At 43.4% G+C, this 17,401-nt stretch overlaps 1 protein-coding gene across 2 annotated transcripts in view; it reads left to right on the top strand.

Moving 5' to 3' along the window:
* The first annotated feature begins 7,421 nt into the window (after nucleotides 1-7,421).
* Nucleotides 7,422-17,401, top strand: part of TUB (TUB bipartite transcription factor) — a 103,032-nt gene continuing 93,052 nt past the window's right edge. For both annotated transcript variants that reach the window (XM_034770103.1, XM_034770102.1), the window contains exon 1: nucleotides 7,422-7,761. In XM_034770103.1, the coding sequence (XP_034625994.1) occupies nucleotides 7,724-7,761 (38 nt within the window). In that variant the 5' untranslated portion in view covers nucleotides 7,422-7,723. The remainder of the gene's footprint in view (nucleotides 7,762-17,401) is intronic.

Below are 17,401 nucleotides of genomic sequence, written 5' to 3'. Positions count from 1 at the left end.
CTGCCTCCACACATTCTGCTGTGCTTTGTCAGCGTGGGAGGACATCTGGAGCTCCGAGAACATATCATCCCGAGTCCGCCGTTTTCTCCTTCTAATCTTCACTAGCCTCTGTGAAGGAGAAACATTTGCAGCTGGTGGAGGAGAAGGGAGAGGTGCTTAAAAAAGACACATTTTAGAGAACAATGGGTACACTCTTTGACGTTAAATTTTGCTGTTCACATTACACAGCACGTGCTTTTGTTACAAGGTTGCATTTTTCCTCTTATATTGAGGGCCTGCTGGTTTGGTGTGAGAGATCACTCACGCAGTGCCAGGCAACAGATTTCGGCTTGCAGGCAGCCATGGTAAGCCACAGTCTTTTGTCTTTTTTTACCCTCTTAACATGTGGGAATGGTTTCAAACAGTAGCGCCCTCATTTCTCATACCAAGCACCCATTGGGTTGGCCATTTAAAATGGGTTTGCAATGTAAAAGGCGGGGCTGCGGTTTCCGGGTTAACATGCAGCACAAACCCAACTACCCCCCCCACCCAATTCTCTGGGATGATCACTTCACCTCTCCCCCCTACTGCGTGGCTAACAGTGGGGAACATTTCTGTTCAGCCGAGCAGGAACGGGCACCTCTGAATGTCCCCTTAATAAAATCACCCCATTTCAACCAGGTGACCGTGAATGATATCACTCTCCTGAGGATAACAAAGGGAGATAAGGAATGGATGTTGTCTGCATGCCAGCAAACACTGGGCCCATATGCTGCCATGCTTTGTTATGCAATGATTCCAGACTATGTGCTACTGGCCTGGCGTGGTAAAGTGTCCTACCATGGCGGATGGGATAAGGCAGCCCTCCCCAGAAACCTTTTGCAAAGTCTTTGGGAGTACATGAAGGAGAGTTTTCTGGAGATGTCCCTGGAGGATTTCCGCTCCATCCCCATACACGTTAACAGACTTTTCCAGTAGCTGTACTGGCCGTGATTGCCAGGGCAAATTAATCATTAAACACGCTTGCTTTTAAACCATGTGTAATATTTACAAAGGTACACTCACCAGAGGTCCCTTGTGTGCTCTCAGGGTCTGGGAGCACACCTTGGGTGAGTTCGGGGGTTACTGGTTCCAGGTCCAGGGTGATAAACATATCCTGGCTGTTGGGGAAACCGGTTTCTCCACTTCCTTGTTGTGATCTATCTTCATTGTCTTCATCATCATCTTCCTCATACCCCGAACCCGCTTCCCTGTTGCGTGATTCTCCATTGATGGAGTCAAAGCACACGGTTGGGGTAGTGGTGGCTGCACCCCTAGCATGGCATGCAGTTCTGCGTAGAAGCGGCATGTTTGCGGCTCTGCCCCGGACCTTCCGTTTGCCTCTCTGGCTTTGTGGTAGGCTTGCCTTAGCTCCTTAATTTTCACGCGGCACTGCTGTGTGTCCCTGTTATGGCCTCTATCCTTCATGGCCTTTGAGACTTTTTCTAATATTTTGCCATTTCGTTTACTGCTACAGAGTTCAGCTAGCACTGATTCATCTCCCCATATGGCGAGCGGATCCCGTATCTCCTCCCATTCTGTCCATGCTGGAGCTCTTTTGTGATTCTGGGACTCCATCATGGTTACCTGTGCTGATGAGCTCTGCATGGTCACTTGTGCTGTCCATGCTGGGCAAACAGGAAATGAAATTCAAAAGTTCGCTGGGCTTTTCCTGTCTACCTGGTCAGTGCACCTGAGTTGAGAGTGCTGTCTAGAGTGGTCACAATGAAGCACTGTGGGATAGCTCCCAGAGGCCAATAACGTCGAATTCCATCCACACTACCCCAAATCCACCCCGCAAAGGCCGATTTTATCGCTAATCCCCTCGTCGAAGGTGGAGTAAAGAAACCGGTTTAAAGGGCCCTTTAAGTCGGAAAAAAGGCTTCGTCGTGTGAACGTGTCCAGGCTTAATTTGATTGAACGCTGCTAAATTCGACCTAAACTCATAGTGTAGACCAGGCCTAATTCTATCTTCATTCAGCTTTACGCACAAAAATGTTTAAATGCTCATGCTGAGTCTGTTTTATTTCTGCTACGGTATGAATTTAAATAATGCTTAAAAATGCCATTCTGCCAGCCTAGAAACAAGAAAGAAGCAGGTGGCTCTAGTAAGAGGGAAGAAGAATAAACAAGACTATGAATGGAATAAAAAATCTGCAAAAAAACACTTACATCCTGCACACTGATTTCCAAATTGGTACAGATATTTCATATCTGTTTCAAGGATTAAAACAGCAGACTGAGGTTTCGTGCTTCAATGTTGGATGCTCTCTACCCTGATTGCCAGAAGGGTTTTTGTATCAAATTCAGATGTTTTCAACTGTTAGGTAAAGCTGTGTTGTATTATTCATCATCTCAATCACAAAATGTATTTGCAGGACAGCTGCCTTACATGAAGGACAAACTAGGAATAATTGCTCAAGTAACAAATCTATATGCAAAGAGACAGTTCTCAGTGAACGATTTTTGCAATGCACATGAGTTTGCAATCTTAACTACAACATTGGCTTCCAACAGCATTATGATAATACAGTGTTGTGTATATACATCACTTAATCTTTTAAAAATTCTCTTCTTCATCTAACAGAAGTAAGTCTTGCCGATCAGCTTGGTGACTAAAACTAATTCAGCATGAAAACTAAATAGCTTTTGATGGATGCAATTCTCTTTACAGTTAGCCTTAGCAGCCATCTATCATGTTGGCTTACAGATATTCCTGCCTTATTACTTACAAGAGTTACTTGTTATGTACAAGTGCTTTGTCCTGTTTTGTATAGTAACTGTCAGGAAACTAGTATCAGAGGGGTAGCTCTGTTAGTCTGAATCTGTAAAAAGCAACAGAGGGTCCTGTGGCACCTTTAAGACTAACAGAAGTATTGGGAGCATAAGCTTTCCTTGCAAGTCTTGCATCTGAAGAAGTGAGGTTCTTACCCACGAAAGCTTATGCTCCCAATACTTCTGTTAGTCTTAAAGGTGCCACAGGACCCTCTGTTGCTTTTGTCAGGAAACTGACCACTTCAAGGATCCAAGTCCAGACTGAGCAGCTAAAAATTGGCAGCAGGTTAAATGAATGCTTATGCACTTCCAGGACCATCCTGAGGTCTCTTATACAATAAGGGTACCACCTTGACCCTCCATGAGCTTCCCAATGAGGACTGCCCTTTTCACCCTCAGAATCAGATTCTTGTGAAGTCTGAGTCAAGACACAACTCTAAGTGCACAGATAGCTCAGCTGTACTGCTTCTGATGCAGACAACTATTGGCCCAGAATGATGACTGGGATCCACACTTCTGCTAACCTCACCTGTCTCAGAGGTGAGTACCAGACTGTGGCAGAATATTGAGGGTGGGAAGGAACAGATAAGTTGGACAGTAAGTGTGGCACAAAGAGTGTGAGGAGAAGCTAAGTGGGTGACAGCTAGGGAAGAAAGGGGAGGAGAGGGGAGCAGAAGAAAAAAAGGTAAAAGAGAAAAAAATCCCTAAAGCATAGAAAACACAAGAGAAAGGAATGAGAATCCTTTCCCTTCCCTTCTCTTTACTTTATGCATCTTTCTGACTCCACACTGAAACCATACCCTACAAACTCCTCCTCTCCCAGGGCAAATGTCCCAGTTTTTCACCTTGAAAATCTCATCACCCTATACACTTTTTATTTTTAAACATAAACACTGTCTCAGGCTATTAAACTATGGTAAACACTTTCATCAATTCAAACAGCTCAAATGTTCAGTGTGACCTTTTTGATGTTTGTGTATGAATTCATCTAGAAGACATTTGTACTTAGGGCTTTTTGACAGTACATGTTCTATTGATATCACAAATCCTGAGAACATTTGCCTCTGAAGAACTCAAGAACTTCTTGATCAGTGGTGGTTTTTGCTGTGTTCAGCAATGGGCACAGTTAAAAATACCGACCCAAACCATTTACTACCACACAAGTGTGCAGGTATTTCTGCAGCCTATTCTTTTCAATTAATTTAAGATTTTTCTAGTGGCGATGAAAGTGTGGTTTGTTACTCATAGGAACTGCCATACAGGATTGGACCTGAGAGTGTTCTGTCTCCAACAATGTTCAGCACCAGGAGCTTCAGAGGAAGGTGCAAAAACCCTGCAGTAGACAGATGTGGGATAATTTGTCCCCACATTAGGTCCTGATCTCTAATAGAGATTAATTTAAACCGTGAATCATCAGAGTTAATATTCCTTCAAAAATCTGTCACAATTCATTATGATAATCCTTGCTATATAAACGTCCACTGCCATTTTAAATCTTGCTAAATTCTTGGCCTCAACTGCAGTCTGTGGCAGTAAGTTCTACAGTCTAGTTATGTTGTGTGTGAAAAAGTGTGACCTTTTATCAGTTTTCAATTTGCCATCTTTTAATTTCATTGATTGTCTCCTTGTTCTTGTGTTTATAAAAAAAAAAAAAAAGAGAGAACGGAATAGAAGAGAACAGAAGCTCTTACCTTATAATATATAAACTGGTATAGAGATGGTAGAAGCTTCTGTTTTCTTTTTTTTTTTTAAATATATATATACACATACACTTTTGATCATGTCCCCTCTTATTCATCTCCTTTTTAAGGTAAACAATCCTAATCTTTTCATTCTCTCTTCATATGAGAACTTTTCCATGCCCTTAATGATTCTTATTGCCTTTCTCTGAATGAACCACCTCTAATTTTACAGCATCTTTTTTTAGATGGTGACCATGCTTCCCAACTGCAAAGGATTTATGATCAGCATGATCATACCATAATGCACAAGGACTGCTTGAAGATTTTTTTTTGGGGGGGGGGGAGGGGTTAACAAGCTGGCTCTTCATAACTCTGCTCCTCCCTACATGTACACTCTTGTCTCTTATCATTTTATCCTTTCCTCCTGACCAATGCTGCCAGCCTTGACTCCTTGTTGCTCTTATCTTTGTGCGTTCTCCCACAATGTCTGTCTGCAGGGAACCTCCTCCCTGAATGATCCATAAGGATTCTTTTCCCTCTTCCAAGTCCTCCTCCGGATACACTACTATATTGATGCTACAAGAAAATATGAAATTAATAGTTCTAGGTAGATATTTAAAGAAAATAAATTGACTATTTTTGTCCCTCTCCTCCATCCTTTATTAGATGGCTCTCTCTCTTCTGATTGTGAATTCTTATTAGTCTTATGATGTGTTTAGACAGGGCCTAGCTGATTGTCAGGGCTTCCACACCACAATCAATGTATAATTCTTCTAATAATTCATTTAAGATGTGTGTGCTCCCAGTCTCTTACTGCCGAAGAAGTAGAGCCCAGCTTTTTGTGCTGGGGTCAGTACATACTTGCCTGTATTTAGAAGAGCTTTCCAAAAGACAATTGCCCAAATAAACTGGGGTTCTGGGATGGCTGCTACATCCCCAGCCACTGGAGAATTGTTGGCATTCTGTTGAGATTTAGGGCTTGTATAATACCTTACAAACTAACTACTTTATTGTTGTTACTCTTCTGGAAAGTAGGTGGTGGTATCAGATGTGGAAACTGAGGCACAGAGAAGTGAAAGCCGAATTTGAGTGTATAAAGTTAGGCACCTAAATTCATATTTAGGCATCTAACTATAAGAGGTTTGATTTTATTTTTCACTGGTGCTTAGCACCTGCAACTCCTCTTGAAGTAAACTAGAGTTGTGGGTCCTTTACACCTCTGGACTTAAGTGTGTAAAGTTTGAAATCTTGCCCTGTGGGACTTGATAAAGATGGCAAAAGGAGTCTGTCTCAGCCTAGGGTTCCTCTTCTTTTACAGCTAGATGCTAGGGCAGCAATACTGTTGCTTGTGTTCCATTAGCATTCTACCGTGCAAATGAAGGTGTGATTGTAGGTAGCAAAGGTAACAGTGGCAGTGCAGACGTGGAGGCATAGGCTTCAGATAGGGCTAACAACCAGAATCAAGCCCCTAATGAGCCTACACATATAAAATGCTATCCTAGGTCTACACTTATCAATGTTTAATAAAGTAGATTTTCTCCAAGGATTCAGTCTTTGATAGAGCTACTGGTTTTCGGGCAACACCAGAATCAAATAGTCATGAATGTCTCACACCATTCAAGGGGTTTCCTCAGTGAATGGATGTTCTTTTTTGTCTTCTACTTGTATCTCCAGAGTTGATTATCTTTGCCCCTATCGAGGATAGCCACCAGTGATTCAGTGTTTGGTATCTTCCCATCCCGTTTACTGCATATGCAGATTTGGCTTACAATGCGTAATTTACATCTGCCTTAACACAGACTTTTTAGGAACATACTTCCAGTACATGTACATAACTCTTTACATGGTAGCAATAAATACATCTTGCAAGGATTATGAGAATCTGTAGGCTTTTATTAGATAAGTGCATGATATTCTTTATGGGTACATCTTAGGAAAGCAATGCGTTAGCTGCAGTGAGCTTGTCAGGCATGATAAGAGTTGCTGACATAGAATAGTGAACCTTTTGCTAGCTGCATCAATGGGTCTCTGTGTCACAACACACTCTTATCTGTGTAAGTTGGCATGGGGCTTCCTAAGAGTCAAGGGGCACTTAGATTCCCAGGCTCTCAAAGGAGAGCCTGAAGTGGCTGTGAAAGGATGTGTGATCTTTAGGAAAAATCAGTGACAAGCTTTCAGTCCTAGCAACTGGTTTGCACTAGCTACCTTTTCAGTGAGAAAGAAAAGGGCTAGATGCATTTAAAAAGGTGCGTTTCTCCTTTGGCTTTCTCTGTTTCTCCAACTTAAGGGAGGGCCTGGCTATAGATTTTTGCAGGTCCCCAAAGGCCGCCGGTGAGAGCAAGGAGTTGAGCCTGCCAACATCAAAGCCCTGGCTACTGCGGCAGCTGACATAGCAAGATTAGGCTGCACCTATCGGCTAGCTTCAGTCCCTGCATGCAAACCTCTAACCGCAAATCCCGTGGGGTCCATAGCACCCCTCTCAGAAAGCACCCAGCCACCTCTTCGCGCCCCCTCCGCTCTGTCAGTCTCCCCACCCCGGTACCTCCGTTCCCTCTGCTCCCCAACTTTCCTCCATCTCCCCCAGTCATCCCCGGGCCTCAGGGTTGCGGCTCCCCTCCCCGCTTGCTCCTGGGCAGCAGCTTCTGCCCCTGCGGGCGGGAGCCCGCCCATGCCTACAGCAGCGGCGATGGGGCGCCGTGCGTGTAGCAGCGCTGGCCGCGGGCTCGGGCCGCGGGGATTGGTCGGCGGCAGAGCTGGGCTGCCCGTGCACTGACCCAGCGCGCGGCTCCTCCTCCGTGCAGCAGCGCTGGCGGGGCTGAGCCCGGAGCTGCGGCGGCGGGCAGAGAGGAGCGGGCGGCAGGCGGGGTTACAACGAGGGCAGGCGGGCTCGCTGCGCGGCGCTGCCCCCTCCCCCTCTCCGGGCTGAGGCGGCGAGAGCTCCCCCTTCCTGTTCCAGCCTCCCGCGGCCGCCAGCCGGGGACGGGAGAGAGACAAGCGGGGCAGAGCCGCCGGTTGCTGGCTCTATGCTGCCCGCCCCGGCGCTAGGAGCCCGCCCCGGGGGGATGCTGGTGCTGGGATTGCTGCTGGGATAACCCCCGCCGCCCTCCTCCGCCTGCTGCCGCCCGGTCCAGACGGAGGATGCTGCCCGGGTCGCGGGGGACTCTGACCAGGGGACCAGCGGCAGCGTCCTCTCCTCCGGCTCCGAGCGCTCGTGCTGCCCCTGGAGCAGCCGCCTACCCCGGGGAGCGATGACTTCAAAGCACCAGGCGGACTGGATCCCGTACAGGTAGGGAAAGGCGCCTCCAGGGTGGTCCTGGTTCCTGGCAGGGAGCCGGGGCAGCCCGGGCACGACGGAGTGTGGGGTGGGCGGCTCGCCCTCGGCGCCTGCAAAGTTTTTAGGGAGGGAGTAAAGGGGGGGGGGGCTCGCCTTGCTGGGCAGGGGGAGCAGCTCACCCCCCTGTTTTGCTCCAGTTTGGGGCTGGGCGCGCCCCTTTTGTGTGGGGAAGGGCTCCCAGGGTGGTGGTCCTGAGCTGTGTTATCTCTCTGGAGGCCAGAGAGCCCATTGTTGTTCTGTTGGGGGAGTTCAACAGGCACCTCGCCTTTGCTATCCTGCTTTTCATGACTGGAACTTAAGTCGGCTGGATTTCTCTCTCTCTCTCTCTCTCTTTTTTTTTTTTAACATGCCAGAGAAATGGGGGGTACCTCAGGTTTCCGATAGGAAGCCTGGATACTTTCCTGCTTTTGTCTCCCAGGTAAAAGTGGGGGCACATCACCAAGTTATTGCCTTTTTTTTCTCCCCGCTCCCCAGTCCTCTCAGATATAAATGGGCTCTAGGAGATCACTGGTGTGAAAGTGAGCTGAGATGGGCCACCTGAGTAAGAGTCCAAATTTGGGGCCCAATCCTGCTCCCACGGAAGTTAATGGTAGCTTTACCTCTGACTTCTGTAAGAGCATGTTTAGGCCCATTGCCTGTGATCAATGAACCTCTCTGGCTGTTTTGGCTGAGGGGTAAAAACATTATCTAGTATCTATTCTTGGCAGTTGTGAAACCTACTTTTATTTTGCAGCTGAAAAGCTTTGTAACGGTTACACACGTGCTGTGTTCAGAGGCACCAAGGCTGTTTAGAGCAGCAGCAAAAGCAGCGGATAAGCTTTTTGGGGTATCTTGGTGTTGATACAAAATCAGTTCTAAGGACCATTCCTGTTCTACTTTGTTTGTAGAATGAATTGCACCACGAGTTACGTGCTGCACTTGGGACTCATGTCTATTTGTAATTTCTTGCTGGATGAGGTGACCCTATTGAATAAAAGGGGCAGTCACTGGGGAATGGAAAGGAGTTTGGAGGGTGTTGCTCAAACAGATTAGGCACCTGGCTGAGGATCTGTAGACTGAATCCCCAGCTGGTTTGTATTGTAGGCATTGGTGGGTAACCTTTTGTATATGATGCCCCAAATAATTCCTTTCCTCTTGCCCATTCTGATACAGCATAGACACATTATGGGCCATATAGGAGCCTGGCAGTCAGTATTAGCTGCCCTCCCTGCTGCAGCTGCCATGGAGAAGAGCTGTGATTGCCATGGCAGCGCCAGCTATCGCTCTCTGTCATTGGTTCCTTGGTTGCCATAAGCTACCAAAGTCTCTGTCTGCTGGCTCTCTTTCTGGAGAGGTGTGTGCGTCAAAAGTGTGGTGGGCAGCACCTGTCATTCTAGAATGGATCCCCTTATCCCTGTTCGGGTGGAGAGGAGGAAGGGCTGCAAGATAGCCTGCAGATTGCAATCAGGGCTGGTGGGACAGCTGCACTTTAGGGGCTCTGATCCTTGTTTGTGTCTAAACTGGCACTGTGGCTGAAGTCATTAAGAGTTTGGGTGCACAAGGGATACAGGATAAGGTTTCAGAGGATTGGTGTAGACAAGCAGGAGCGGGGGGGGGGGGGGGCTTTAGTCCTTCCCCAATGGTAATTGCATTAATAAATAAATTAACTTCTATCCCACAGTTTCCTTATCTCACTTTATTAAAAGTGGGCAAATTTAGTTATGGTACAAATCTACTTATGAAAGTGATATTTAGCTGCTTTATTATTTTTAACAAAAACAACAAGGAGTCCGGTGGCAGTTTAAAGACTAACAGATTTATTTGGGCATAAGCATCTGAAGAAGTGGGTTTTTTACCCATGAAAGCTTATGCCCAAATTAATCTGTTAGTCTTTAAGGTGCCACCAGACTCCTCGTTGTTTTTGTGGATACAGACTAACACGACTACCCCTCTGATTATTTTTAACTTTACTCACTTCCAAAAAAAAAAAGTTGCTTCTGCCCTGGCAATGGCTGCATTACAGATTGCTGATGTTGCATCTACAGGTTTATATCGTTGCCCTTATGTATTTTGCCAGGTTTGGCTTTTGAATATTTTATTTGGTTTTATATTGTCTGTTTCATGAGGTTTCCAGTTGCTTGTACAGTGCTCTGAAGACCTTCTATTATTACTTATTTTTAAGAGTTTAATTTGCTTATCAGATTTCATTTAAAAATGTTCTGTGTTTTAAATTGAAGGGTTGCAAAAAGAAAGTGTCTGAGAGTTTTATTTAATATAATGGCTTCATGTTATTAAATCATATTTCAGGGCTTTAGTTACTGTACAACGAGTAGTTATTGGGTTATAAATGGAGATGTTTTAGTTTGAATAGGTATATTCAGAACATTGGTAGTACAACAAAACTATCTTAGCCATGTTCCACCAGAGTCTGTGTAAATAAAACAATTCTTTATATGCAAATAAAGTACTCAACAATTTTAGGAGGAAATCATAATTTTTTAAAAATTTCTTTACAGAGTACATTTTAAAAACTAGTACAACTGTTTGAAAAGTATAGTAGGGAAACTGCTTTGCCCCCAATATATGTTAACCTTTTTATGTGAATTACAGCTAGTGGTTAGATATCATAGTGACAGATGCACTATAATTACAGAAGATAAATAAATCAGTCCCTAACATGGAGTAAAAATAAGGTGGTTAATGATGTAAATGAAAACTAATGTTTTTCTTTAGGAAGATCCATGAAGATTTTAGTCCTAACAAACATAAGTAGTTCAGAGATTCAGGAGTTTAAAAATGATTACACAGAATGTAAGAATACTGTCATTGACTCCTGGACTGTGCCTTCAGGGTGTGTATCAGAGCAGAGACAGAGCACAAAAGAAGATGGAATCCTGCCCCAAAAGCCACTAGCTAAGCCTATGATGTCATTTGGAGCCATGTAGTAAAGAACAGTGTTCCACCAAATCAGTTGTTCCATGGCTCTTCCCTGTTGCAGCCTGGCCTTCACCTTTTCTCATGCAGTTGACAGGCCATGCTTCAACTTTGCAGAAGAGCTGATGGTGGCTATAGAGAGGGAAACAAAGCACAATGTGTTGCTACATTTTCCTTCCATGCTGCTGTTTTGATCTCTTCTGTACTGCACAATTCATAGAAACATACTACCCTTGGCAGTGGTTCTTCATATTTGCCTCTTGTGGATATTTATCACAATCTGTCTGGTTTTATTTTTAATGCATGTTTTCTTTTACTATTACAACTAGCAACTGCTAAAAAAAAATAAAGTAATCAAATTCCTTCTGCTGTGAAGTAAATGTTTTTGTTTAGATTTATGGTAATATTATTAATTCTGTCCTATGGAACTCGAGCTCTTTATTTTTCATTTGAGAAAGGGCTGGATTCTGAGTGATGGTAAGCACCGGCAAATCCCATTAAACTCTGTAGTGTTCAGCATCCCAGAAGATGCAGCCCAAAATATGTTTATCCAGCAAACTTGAATCTCTAAAGTGTGTTTTATTTCAGTAACTGGATTATATATGAAAAAGTGTTAGTAAATTAGGGCAAAACTTGCTCTTTTCAGAGATTTGCACATACACAGTAAGAGAGAACCCTAAAAATTGTGCACATAAACTATGTTCAGTTCTGTCTGAGGGAAAGTTTTACATTGGCTGATCTGCTTGGAGATGTGACTTCTTACCACCTCCTCTTGTATGATGTCATGATTTCAGTGGTTGTTAGCTTTTAAAGCTGAAAGGTCTGTTGCATACCTACTGTTGGCTGTCATATCCCACTCATTCAATACAATGGGGAAAGGGCTTGGCGGAAAAGCACTGGGACTGTTGGCATACTGTAGTCCATAAAGACTTGTGTTTAACATAGCCTGAACTTCATTGACCTACATGCAGCATGGTACAAAAGCTGTAAGACCACTGCAGAATGAGAAAAGAAATTGTAGTGTGGGCTCTAAAACGATGATATAAATCCTTCACTTACATTGCTTATCCTTGCAATCTGACTATGCCAGTATGTAGATGCATATCTGAATTTATTCAAGCTTAGAGTCACTTCTTTATAAAATGTCAGACTGCTCATCTGAGTATAATGGATACACTTTTCCTTTAAAATGGAAGGAGACAGGATGACTACTAAGCAATCCATGAGTGTCCGAAGCTCATAATAGATTTTAGTACAATTGAGATATTGAAAATGTTTTGATCAAATTAACTAAAAATATGAGAGAATCCTTCCAGAATCAATGCTAGTTTTTGCTCCCCCGAAATGGATGAAAATTAATATTATTTGTTGGGTAGAATTTATAATATTTAACATTTTGTCCCAAATACTTTTTCTGTTCTATTCTATTCTCTCTTTTGTAGCATTAACACTGATAGGCTGTGGCACTGGAGACCTGCAGTATCACAAATGTGTCACCTGTTCTCTCTAGTCCAGGGATCGGCAACGTTCAGCACGCGGTTCGCCAGGGTAAGCAGCCTGGCGGGCCAGGCCAGTTTTATTTACCTGCTTACGCGGCAGGTTTGGCCGATCACGGCCCCCACTGGCCGTGGTTCGCCGTCCTAGGCCAATGGGGGCGGCGAGAAGCCGCGGCCAGCACGTCGCTCGCCGAACGTTGCCGACCCCTGCTCTAGTCTAATGCAATCTAATATAGATTAGAGCTGTAAAATAAAAATGCTTCAATGAGATTACTCACATAAAGTCAAGCATATGAGTAAGTCTTTATAGGATTGGGGCCATAGATAGTTAATAAAAAAAAACGTGGTTCTGGCCCTCATTATAAGGAAGCAAAAAGAAGTCTAGAGCCCCATTTAAAAAAAAATGTGTAGATCACCTGCAAAAATTGGTTCATTCCAATTTTCAGTAAGCTACATCTTCCTTAGGAAATGTTTTTGTTTCTCTGTGTTAAATATCTTGCTATAGTGTCGTTTGGCAGTTTTCACTGAAAAGTATTGACCAAGAACCACATTAATGTTGTGTAAGTAATGATAACATATGTCTAAATATTTTGATATCCAAAATGTCTGTTGGAGAATCTTGACAAACATATAGGATGCCTTAATTCATAAATGTAATTAGAGGCATCCAAAAACCTGGATCCAAATTTTGCATTGAGCCCATTGCTAACTTGTAGGATCTATGGAGTTTAATGTCCTAGCAATAAACAAATCTAATATGTAAAGATACTTTGGATGAAGAAATAGTTTCTTCACTAAGACTGTGTGAAACTCCCATTATTACAAAATAGACCAGAGTAATAAAGGGATAACTCCCTCTATGGAGTTGTAATGTCTCAGTAGCATGTAGTTTTTGTGACTATTTGTGTAGGTATAAAATGTTTAGCTGATTTTTAATAAGTTTCAACAGAAAAACATTTAAAGCAATGTTTATAAAGTGCAATTTTTACACCAGAAAAATATAGTACTGCCAGATGAAAAGTGTTGTGAGCATGGGGAAATTTGTGTCCCTAGTTCTCAGATGTGCTCAGCAAAACATCTGGGTAGTTCTATTGGAAACCTACAGAGTTCTTCAAATAGTCCAACAAAACCCAGCAGGATCCTGTGAACTGTACAGTATGGGATCTAGCAATTTTAGCAGATGGCACTATATAAAATAAAGTACCTATGCAATAGAAGAAATATACGGACAGCAGCGATATATATTCTTGAAAAAAACATTTGGATTGTGCATGAATTTTCTGTTGCCTAAATATATTTGCCATGGAATTTCTAAGTTGTGCTTAGAAATCCTAACCTTTTCAATGGTTGATCTATAGTGACATGATTGATTTTGTAAGATAAAAGATGATGATTTGATAAAAATTGTGTGGGAGAGGTGCTGGGTCATAGATGTTGTTGAAGATGAATGTGACCAATACTTGTTCCTGCTCTCTTAAGATTAGAAAGATATTTATTTGAAGTATATTTTCAGTCTGTTAGCCCTTGCACATCAAGGATTACAATGTAACTAAAAAGCCCAGCTTCTTGTGATTGGGAGTGTTTGGTACAATATGCACCTTGTCACTCAGCCTGTCTGCTTGGAGGAGGTAGGGTTGGATGTTTGTAAAAGGACTACCCACCAGATCAGGCTGATGGGACTAATCTGAGGATTTCTGTGGTGGGTAAAATTTAACATGGTCTCATCCTTTAAAACATTTCACTTATAACTCTGTCTAAAGCAGAGAGAATCCAACTGAGATCAAAGCTCTGTTGTGCTAGGTCTTGTACGAACACATCATAAGAGACCATCCCTGTCCAGAAAATTATAATCAAATAGACAAGCTAGACAAAAGGTGAAAGAAAAGGAGTGTTACTGTTTCAATTTTACTTTTAGGGAACCAAGACACAGAGGGTCTGATCCTTTGAAGTCAATGGGAGTGGGACAAGGAAGGGTTGTGACTTGCCAAGGACACTCAGGGAGTCAGTGGCAGAACTGAGAATGGAACCCAGATTTCCGTCCAGTGCTTGCACCTCAAGACCATCCTTACTATGCTAATAATTAGACTGAGACCAACATCCCATTTAAGATAAATCCAGTTAGCTATCTGATAGTAATGACATTCAGTAACTACTGAGCTGGACCAGAGTTGAATCCGAGACTTTAAGTGGAAATGAAAGATTGTGTGTCCTATTACAAATATCTGAACCAGTCAGTTTTCCTCTCTTAGGCATGGGAATTTGGTCTCCCCCTTGATGCTTCTGCCACTTGCTGATGCATGAACTGGCTTGGTGGAAGGCAGCATTTCCTCTTTGTGACTGGCTAAAAATGCTGCTTCTGGAGGGATGGATTTTCTCCACATTTCTCTTTGTCTGTTTCCTTTCCCTTGTTTTGACGACTGTTCCTGTTTTTATTTTCTATTTACCCTCCTCTGCTATACTGTTTCCTTTTAACTTGTCCATATTTATCTCTAATCTTTGCTTCCCAAGCCCTTGTTGTTTTTCTCTCCTAGTTCCTTTCCTTCTCTGTTCTCCATGTTGTTCTCCTGCGCAATTTATTTTCCTTAACATTGCTTCAGATATTTCCTATCATTTTCAGTGCAAAGGGATTAATTGCTATGCTTTCAGGCCCTTCAGAAGTCTCCCTTCTTCTAGCAGTCCCTGGACTGAATGCAACCCCATAAAAATAGGTGTGTTCTGTTGTGTTACTATAGAACCAGGAGGCACTGAGGAGAGCTGTGTGTGAAGGGAGAATGCATGTGGGCCCGGAAGCATGGTACTTCATTTCTGTAGGCAAAAGAAGCAGAGAAAACCTCCTTAAAACAAGAAGGTGGGAGACTTTGCAAACTGCAGACTTAACAGTGATGTTGCATTCTGAAAAAGTCTTGTTCCTCCCCATCCCCAGCTGAGACTAACAGCTGGATCCCTGCTGGGACCAGATTTCATGGGGGAGATCAGATTTCACAGTCCCTGACATTTTCACACTTGTGAATTTGGTAGGGCTCTACATATGAGTAAATCAAATCATGAACAGCACCTCAAGTTGGCATACACTATGGTGTTTCATTTGCATTTTTATATAGATTATCAGCCTGTTTATGAAAATAGTGTGGTGATTTGTTTAAACATGGCATGTCTATATAGTAAATATGTTCCTCTAACAGGTTTATTACCTTTAATTGGGATTTTATTATGTATAATTCTTAAATAATAGTATCCCAATTTATTATTTTAATAGTTCAATAGTTAATACCGTTTAAAATTAACTGAAATTATTCATTCCACATATTATCAAGTATTGGTAGAAAATTGTTCAATACTATTGTTACAGCAGGTTACTCAAAGATACAAAAATATACTTGTGTAAGTTTAACAGTAGTTTTTTTTAACCTTTTCACCACTTTCTAATGCTCTGATATTGTAGAATGTAGGTGCCAATTATAGAGCTTAGTAGATGCATCCTTGCTGTCTAACTAGGAAGATATCCCCACAAATTGTGCTAGGGGAAGATTTGTGGAAATGAATGAGAGTGGGGAACAAAAGAAATACCTCATTGGGATTTTGCAGCCTTCTTTACTTTGGGAAGGCCTGTGCAAAGAGGCAAGTCTAGAATTGTGCTCTGCACATGGAAGGATAAGGCCAGAGAGTTCTGCAGCTCATGGCTCTCAGATGGGAGTACCCTGCTGTAGACCCCCAGGAGTTTCACCCTGAGCTCTGTTGTTGTTTGTTACAGTAATAGTCTCTGTATATCTGTAGAGTGGCATCCCTGAAGAACTTACAGACAGGTGAGGAAAAGGGGTACAACATGCCAGCAAAATTATCAGGGTGATTATTGCCATACATCTTGTTACTTATGTTGATTTTTTGTTATGGATATATGATCATGAGCTGCCCCTCTGGTTGGCCAATATTGACTGGCTGATTTCTTGTATGTGTTGCTGTAGAACTGGGTCATACAGAAGGCAGGAGAGGAGAGAATGGTGGTCTTAAAGTTGTGATCAGGAAAGGAGTTTGAAAATGCGTGGCCTCAGGGCAACCCTACAAGAGGCCCCTTGCCTCCGTTTCCCTCTTGATTCCTCTGATAAACTCTGTTTAACCTTTAGAGTACATAAATAGCCCTTTTTGTGGGGTTAATTTATTACTGGAAGTCCCTCGCCTCTACTATAAACCAGAACCCCCCCAACCTCCCGCAACAGTCCAAACAACAGTGTCTCACTGGTCCCAACAGTCCAACATCAAGTATGGCTCTGGCATGTCTTACCTCGCCTCACCCCAGCCCCTCGCATTGGGGTGTTTCTCTGCCCGGTTTCCTTCCCAGGTTGGGTTCAGTGGGCTGATCCCTCCATCGTTCCCCAGCCTTCAGCCGTCTCTGGCACTCCGGCTTTAAATCTCTGGCTCAGTGAGCCAGCAGCCATCTCCCTCTGCTGCTCTCAGCCTTCAGCCCTCTCTGGCCTGGGGAAGTTTGTAGGTGACCCCCCCCCCCCCCCCCCCCCCCCCCCCTTTCCACTTTCAACAGCCTGATTGGGCTCCACTGTTCAGTCAGGGAACTCTACTACTGCTGCCTCTTTCAGGGGCATCCCATTGCTGAAGATCTCAGTCCAGCTCTGCTCTTCCTCTGAGCTCCTTGTGCTCTCCTTTTCTGGATTCCCTCTCAGGATTCTAGGCTCTCATTTCTAACTCTGAGGAGCAGCCCCCTTCCTCATTACACCAAATTAGGGCACACCTGGGCTGGAACAGGAGGCCATTAAATTTAATTTAAGGGGCCAGCCATCCTGTTACAGTGTTCCATGAATAGGTGCATGGAAGAAAGTGCAGAGAGGATTGTGGGAGAAGCATATAAATGGGGGATCTTAGGTGGAGTGGCACAGAGGGATGACTCAAAAAAACACAAGTAAGTAGTGAAGAAAAAAGTTATTTAGGGCAAGGCATGAAGGCAAGGATCAGCAGTTCAAATGAGATGCTAGTAGAGGGAGTGAAAGAGGTGTTCAGATTGACAAGCAATCTTAATGGTTGCTGTATGTATGGACTGAAGGGAGTATTGTTGGAATTGAATTGGGCTCAAGGCTCTCTGCAAGATCATGTTATAGCTGAGGGAATGCTGGAAATAGTCCATAATAATCTTAATTTGAAAGGGAATTTATTTTGATTGTATTTGTGACATTCTT

This window comes from Trachemys scripta, chromosome 4, assembly GCF_013100865.1.
Source record: "Trachemys scripta elegans isolate TJP31775 chromosome 4, CAS_Tse_1.0, whole genome shotgun sequence".
In the NCBI taxonomy this organism is placed as follows: Eukaryota; Metazoa; Chordata; order Testudines; family Emydidae; genus Trachemys; species Trachemys scripta.
This window is presented reverse-complemented; position numbering and strand designations above follow the sequence as displayed.